Here is a 7,961-nt window from a genome sequence, read left to right on the forward strand (position 1 = left end):
TTTTTAATTATACTCATTTAAAAAAAATAATGATTATAAATTTAGTTATCAGATTGAATAAACATACATAATTCAAACAATATTACTTAATAATTAGTTTACATCTCCCTGATATCATAAAGTAATTAAAAGGTGAACAGTTGAAAATTCAGTACATTAATCCTTAAATATAATTAATTAAAGATGCAATTATACGTTATTTTGATAAAAAATAAAAATACTTGCATAATTTTTATCAGAAAATAAAATATAAAAGTAGGTTAGATACAAAATAATATTGTGGTGAGATTAATTAATTAGAAGAGTAGGTCCCACGTTGGAAACCAGCTTTGTAAATACTAAATAGCGCACATGGGATCCATCAGACCGTGGATGAGCGGAAGGACCACAAAATGTGCTATTTCGTGGCATGTCCATTTCTTTAATCATTTTTGGCTTATAATCTAATGTTTATTTGAAGCCTAAACACAAAACCTAAATGTCTAATTGAAGCAACGTACGTAGAAGAAATTCTGACAAGTCCTTCATAAATAAATAAATAAATAAATAAGTAAATGATAAAAGAGATAAAATCTCCGTCTCCTTCTCCTTATGTATCAGTGCCTCTTATTTACCTTTCTTTACTTCTCCCTTTCTCTCTCTCTCTCGCTGTCTTTTAGGCTTTTAGCCCACCACTTTTTTCTCCAACTTTCCAAGACCTTACAGGCTTTTTCACAAGCCAAAGTAGTCCTTCGTTTCGCTTGGCTTCGCTTTCGCTAATGTCAGCACGGCAGAAATAGAGCAGAAGACCAGCTTGTGCCCAATTCCCACCCATGCTTGTTGATGAAGATCATGCACATGACCTCCTGCAGTGGCTTATCTTCTTCCTCTCCCTTCTTCCCACCAAGCTTCATTCTCCAGATGCAGAGTACCAATTCCGACCACGACCACCTTCCAGTCCCTCCCCTTAATCCTCAAGACTTTTCTTCCAGAGGGATGCAGGGGATTGTGGAGGCTTGCGGGGAAGGGGAGGAGGAGCTGTCCGATGACTGCTTGCAGGCAGGGGAGAAGAAGAGGAGGCTCAACGTGGAGCAGGTGAGGACACTAGAGAAGAATTTTGAGCTTGGGAACAAATTGGAGCCTGAGAGGAAGATGCATCTGGCCAGGGCTCTTGGTCTTCAGCCTAGACAAATTGCGATCTGGTTTCAGAACAGGAGAGCTAGATGGAAGACAAAGCAGCTTGAGAAGGATTATGATTTGCTCAAGAGACAATTTGATGCCATCAAGGCAGATAATGATGTCCTCCAGGCTCACAACAAGAAACTACTGGCTGAGGTGAATGCTTATATTTATATTTATTACTTTGATGATTAATAATTGCTCTCAGTTGAGTGAGTCTTTTGAGGAAGATTTGTCCTTAAATTGATGAGAGAGTAGTTGCTGCAGAATCAATCCATCATGCTTTTGAGTCTTTTGATAAAGTTTATTGGTTGGCTCTGTTTTAATGATTGGCCTTATCATGAACATTTTATTAATAACTTCTTTTTTATAGCTGGCTGATGATTAATTAACTTTGTCACTTCCAATTTCCAACTTTCAAGAAAAAATTTCTGTTCTTTTGTTTATATTAGATGAATTTTAAGCTTCCAGATAAAAGTCTTCAGATTTATCAATATCGGTAGTTGTAATACAGAATTATTAATGTTTGAATGTTTATATATTGGAGTGATTTGGTTGATATTTATAACATGCAGATCCAGGCTCTTAAAGGGAGGGATGCACCTGAACTGATAAATCTGAATAAGGAAACGGAGGGATCCTGCAGCAACAGAAGCGAGAATAGCTCAGAGATAAACTTGGACATTTCAAGAACGTCAACCACAGCTGCGATGGCTGCCTCCGCCTCCGCCTCCGCCGCCACCGCCACCGCTGCCACAGTGGTCTCAGAGAACCCGCACGTAAATCATCCCATACAGAGCATACCATTCTTCTCCGTCATCCGACCGCCGGTGATCGCCCACCTTCTCCCAACCTCATCAAGACCTGATCATCTCCACTGTACCAAGATAGAGCACGGCGCCCTGGTCTCTGATGAAAACTTCGGCAACTTGCTCTGTGGAATGGACGATCAAAATGCCTACTGGCCCTGGCCCGATCATCATAATCTCCATTGATCCATGCTTTTGCACATATAAATATTTATATATATTTATTTATATAGATATGCTTTGCTTTGTGGGAGTAATTGAAGAAGAGTACCTGTTTGAATTTGAGGTTGGAGCTGAGTGCATAAAAAGCTCACTGAGAAAAATTAAGTAGTGCAAAATATGTTGGTATATTCTCCTTTCCCTCCCAACGTATTTTCACTTCATTGCATATTGGTACTCTAGATGTAAAATAATTAATTGTTATGCGAGTTTTTTTTCATATTTTTGTCATAGAGATTTTGATAGTGGACTTTCTTTTATTAATGAAGCATGCTTAATTAATTATATAGCCATTGAAGTAATTATAAGTCCCTCTCTCTCTCTCTCTCAGTGATTATGTTCCAATATGTTTAACTATCTATATGTTGTTCACCAAATAAGCATGAGGAACTTGGTATATTCCTCATTTTTGGCCCACACTACAAATAAATGTTTCTGCAGCGGTTAATTATGGCTACCGCAGCAACTTTTTCTTACAAGGGAAAGTTGAGCATAAAAGGTATTATATGTGTAATTTGAACCTCTGATCTTTTTCTATAAAGTAAGCTTTAATTAGACTTTTAAAATGGAAGATTGCTAGTTTTATAAATTTCCATGCAGCTTTTTTATTGGGTTCTCGCCACTTTGCTGGAAATTTCCTTGAGCTTATCTTATGCAATCTGTTGGGCAGTCCGTGTCAAGCGAGTTGTCTGTGGATCAAATGCTCATTAGTCAAACCTAACTTTTTTTTAAAAGTAAGAAATTAAAATATTTCAGTAGTGGAAATAAATTATCTGATGTTTCTGCACTAATATATGAGTAATATGGTTGACTGTGAAAGATGCCCACTTGAGATCATGGCGTCATCTCCAGACTGCTGTTTCAGATCCGTAAACTCGTAGTTGCTTTCTTGTTGATGCTCTGTTTATAATGAAGCACTGAAGGTGGATATTAATAGGAATATATAATGAGCTTATTTTGACAGACCAATTAGGCGTAGCAGGCTTTAATAATTTGGAATAGTTAACATGCAACTAATTAAATAATTCTTATTCTGCCTGTTCTTTTAAATATTAACGAATTGAGTTACAATGGAACTAATTAGTTCAATTGTTCATATCATTATATCTGCTCAACTGAAGTATCTCATGAAATTTGTTCTAATTTGTAAGTAACAGCTGCACAGTCCTTACCTATTGATTTTACAAACGAAGATTATGTTGAATTTAACTAGCTAGATTAAATCTAAAATATGTTTTCTGTTATTTTGACAAGCTTACTTATCTGGTTAGTAAAATTAGTAATCCTTACTCCAATCATAATTCACAGATACATAGTAAAAGAAATTCGTACGAAATCTATTATTTTTTACAAGTGATAAATGAGTAATCATCTTTGACAATGTATGGAGCCAGCATTAAATCCTAACAACTTGCCAGCCTGAGACAGGGTCCAGGATTCGGGGCTCTAATGCCAAGCCTAACTTGGAATATATGTATATATTTGTCTTATAGGTTTTTTACAAGCGCCTTGCATTTCTATAGAGGAAGCTTTAATCAAAATTAAAAAAAAAAAAAACAGAATATATTTGTCATCAATTTAATTTTTATTTAAAATATTAATATGTTTGTTTTTCAGCTTTTTTTAAACTTTCTTCAATCAAAATAATTTTAGTTGCTTTGAATATTTTTAAAATCAATAAATGTTGCCAAGCCTCCACTGCCAACAATCTCAATTGTTAGCCACAATCATCGATCAACCACCATCACTGCCAACAACACCTACACATATTGTCAGCACCACTGCTAGTGCCAACGATTGCAACTGCATGTGATCATCGTCTTGTCGATTGCACTTTCCTTCCATAGCCCACTGCTAGTGATAGCCATTATTATGATCTAAATCACATTATTCGATCTCAATAGAAAACTATAATGCATATATATTTATGCCGTCAATTTTTTTTCTTTTTTGCATCTAATTAAGAAGAAGCAGTCACATTATTTTATCTTGTTTTTTCTATATTGTCCCAACAATCCTTGTTTTGATTGCTTATAGATATGATATAGGAAAAGATCAACAACTTTCTTTATATTCTACATTCTCTTCAAGATTGTGGGCTCCGAAAACTTGAAATGCTGCTGGAATCTCATTGAGAGCTTGTGTTAAGTTTAGAGTCAAATTTTCAGAAGGCTATGATCCCGACTGTCTATATGCAACAGTATAACAATGACTTTAATGATCTTTTTCACATTGAGATACTACGCAAATATATGTATCGTTATCATGTAATATAAAACTTTTTTAATTAAGACTTGAATATCAAACCCACAGGAAAAAACCCACAGGAAAAATAATATCAAACCCACAGGAAAAATATGTAATATGCACAAACTTTCTATTTTTAAAAAGACAATTACTTAAACTATAGATATTTTCTCAATAAGTACAATTCAGCTCTTTTTTTATATTTTTGATATTTTGACAAAACAGTAAAACTTTTATAGATAACTTGAGTGTATGTAGAAGAAAAGCACTTGATATGAAAAAATATTTCTCCTTTTCATGAATCAATAATAAGTATAGGAATTCTGTTGTGGAAGTATGCAAATTGTGTTGTGTCAAATATGAGCAATAATATTTTTTACCCTTACAAGAGATGTTATAAAGAACATTGGTTAATTTAAAGTTTAAATAGTTCTGAAGACTGGCTAGGCAAGGAAGAAGATACCAGCTCTCACTCTAGAGTTCCCTCGATTCCCTTCACCTGGGGGCTAACATCTCTTATCAGAACCTAAAACAATAAACCAAGTTGGGGGCTTTAACCTGTCACTTTAAAGTCCTCTAACTCTACACCCTTCAAAGTTTATTTTTCTATTTATTTGCACTAAATCATATGAATTACATTCTCATTCATACAACCTCATATGATTCTTTCCAATTGTTGACTAAGACATTACCAACTTGGTTCTTACATGTTCTCACAACAAATTTTAACATCTAGATAGGCTAAATCAAGAAGTAAATAAAGTACATGGATTTAAATCTTCACAACTTCTTCCAACATTAAAGATCAATACTCTCCACAACTTCCATTCAAAATTTAATTACTTATCATTTTAAGGAGAAAGATAAGGAAAACTACTCAGAAATCATGGAGATAACAAATCCACACTTTAGTTTAAAAGTAGAAATCATTGTCAAACTAACAAAAAGTCTCGATTAAAACCAAAAGTAGTTTAAAAACAAAGATAAAAACTTATCTCAAATCTTCCACCAAACTCTTGAAGTTCTTTCGAATCTCTTCTCTTTTACAACACTCTAGACTCTCACATCAAAATTAAAAACAAAAAGGATATAGTAAATTTGTGGTGCCTAAAAATCTCTCAATAACTATCTCTCAAAACTCCCCCTTTCCAACACTTTCAAAACTTTCAAGCACACTTCAAAAAGTCTCAACTTCCTTCTTTTATAAATCTTCAAGAGGTGTCTTGATAACTCTTCAAAATGTATCTCAATTTAATGTATTCTCCAAATGATGTCTCCTTTCATAAGTCTTTTAATCATATTTTCGTTTATAGTGGTCATAATCACCCTTTTTAGCAAATAAGTGCCTCAAATATCCCTTAAAAATTTCGAAAATGAAGTAAACCGCCAAATAACCGCCTCTAGCGCTTAAGCACGGGGCCTCTGGCGCTTAGGAATGGCCTTCTCTGTTTCACCGGCGCTTAAACATAGAATCTGACGTTTAGGCACCAAAACACTTTAGCACAATTTTCACCTTTTTGCTCCAAATTTGATCATTTTTCACTCTTTTTAGCATGTTTCACCTTTTTTACTTGTACCTGAAGAAAAACACACAAATACCTTCCATTAAAGCGCAATATCTAAAAATAGGTATAAAAATGTGTCTAAAAACTCTATATGTTTTAGGTGTATCAGGCTACAAAGAGTTTTCTTCCTCATTTTTGTGAGGACTTTAAAATCTGAGATCCAATATTTCACATAGGCACAAGCTTCTATGAATAATTATCCCTCCTGATAACAGGAGAGCACCTTCAATTAAGGTTAGTCATTAGACACTAAGCATTAAGACTCTGCACACGATTACAATAGATAAAAAAAAAAATTAAATTGTCATCGTTAGATTAAACACGGATGGTGGAAGAAACGATGATGAACTCGATCAAGATTATATAGTTTCATCATCCCAAGTTATCAGAGACCCTAGTTTACTTAGTACGGATGTAGTCGATCCAACCTGACAGAAGGATCATTATCATCAGTCATAGGTTACTTTGTCCAAGCAGACCATATAGACCTATAGTGAATGTTTGTTTAAGGGGACTAATCTAAGTTGATATTAACTTACAAAGGGCTTTGTGCTCTATCAAATATACCCTATGATTCAATACTTAAAAAAGTTGACTGTCATTGGAAACATACAGGTTACAACCATGACGATTTTAATTCGGAGCCTAATAATTAAACCATTTGATGGTGCCTATTGGCCAAACCACCTGATTAGAAGACTTTGGTCATAACAGCTTCTTCTGTGAAGTTTGCTGGCCAAACCACATGGGCAAAGGAATTGGGCCACATCATTATTGACATAGAATAATTATTTTGAGTTTGAATTTAATAATGCATTTGATATTATAGTGGCTCTTTGTGAGATTGATTTAGCTTTAGTTTTCTCTAATCTTGGTAGATATTGAATTTAAAAATCTCTCAATTTCACCAACTAATTGATTAACATCTCGAATGCTTCAGCTCTTTATAAAATAACCCATAGCATGAGCTACATGTATACAACAATAACATGAACCTGGAAGCATGGATGTAGCCTTTATGTTGAAAACACTAGGGCTAACATAGTCTTGTCTGTCAATGGGTAGTGACTCTCTGTGTTAGAGAAAATCTTCTTAGTATAATAGATAGGTGGTTGAACCATCTTTTTCTTCCTCAATAGGACAACTTATCGTCTGCGTAGGGTTGCGAATTTTGCTCGAAGAATGTTATTTTTTCAAAAATTGATTCAAATTTTGGCTCAAATCAAGATAGGATTGAAATAAGCAAGTCGAGCTTAGAGCTCAAATTTTGGATCAAATTTTTTTTTAGTCAATTTCAAGCTGGTCCCAACTCGACTCGAAATTGGATCATTGATAGCCCTAATGATGATAGGGTTGTTGATTTAGCAAATTTAACTCTGAGATTGTTAATCATTTGAAAATTTATTAAAATTTTGGCTCAGATCGAAATATTATCAAAATAAATGAGCTTAGCTATGAGAAAAAAAATTGGATCAAATTTTTTTAGCCAATTTTGAGCCAGCCCAGCTTGCTCAAAATTGAATAATGAACAATCCTACTCTTGAGGTGAAATATCGAGGTATATATACAATGTGTCTCCTTGGAAATGTTTTAAAAGAAGGGGCAATGAGGCTAAGTATGTCTTGATTTGCTCAAAAGTGGATTGATATTCATCGATCAACTAGATGTCGGTGCTTCGAGAGCCTCACGGTATCTTGAATAACTGTCGGTACCTATCATCATAGAGAGCCAAGAAACTGGACAGGGTAGCTATACATCCATTCAAGTGTTGCACTTTCTTGACATTCCTTGGGGCACCATATTCTTGAGTGCTTTGATCTTCTTAGGATTTTATTCGATTCCATAATGAGAAACCATGAACTTTATGAATTTTGCTACTATGACCTCAAAGTGCACTGGGATGAGTTAGGGCGCATGTCGTAACAATGAACGATTCAAAAACATTCCTTCATATGAGAGATAA

General features: G+C 34.5%; 1 protein-coding gene across 1 annotated transcript; it reads left to right on the forward strand.

The window, feature by feature from the left end:
• Positions 1 to 592: 592 nt before the first annotated feature.
• On the forward strand, positions 593 to 2,404 carry LOC110028935 (homeobox-leucine zipper protein HOX21-like). The gene is made up of 2 exons (XM_020731006.1): positions 593 to 1,314; positions 1,734 to 2,404. The coding sequence occupies exons 1-2, from the start codon at positions 823 to 825 to the stop codon at positions 2,151 to 2,153; spliced, it is 912 nt and encodes a 303-aa protein (XP_020586665.1). The 5' UTR covers positions 593 to 822; the 3' UTR covers positions 2,154 to 2,404.
• Positions 2,405 to 7,961: the final 5,557 nt, after the last annotated feature.

Source organism: Phalaenopsis equestris, unplaced genomic scaffold, assembly GCF_001263595.1.
Source record: "Phalaenopsis equestris unplaced genomic scaffold, ASM126359v1 Scaffold000540, whole genome shotgun sequence".
Taxonomy (NCBI): Eukaryota; Viridiplantae; Streptophyta; class Magnoliopsida; order Asparagales; family Orchidaceae; genus Phalaenopsis; species Phalaenopsis equestris.

What these genes read in the sequence shown, in the direction of transcription:
- LOC110028935 (XM_020731006.1), top strand. Translation starts at nt 823, where the DNA reads ATGAAGATCATGCACATGACCTCCTGCAGTGGCTTATCTTCTTCCTCT. An exon ending in ACAAGAAACTACTGGCTGAG is followed by an intron (nt 1,315 to 1,733) that starts GTGAATGCTTAT and finishes TATAACATGCAG; the next exon opens with ATCCAGGCTCTTAAAGGGAG.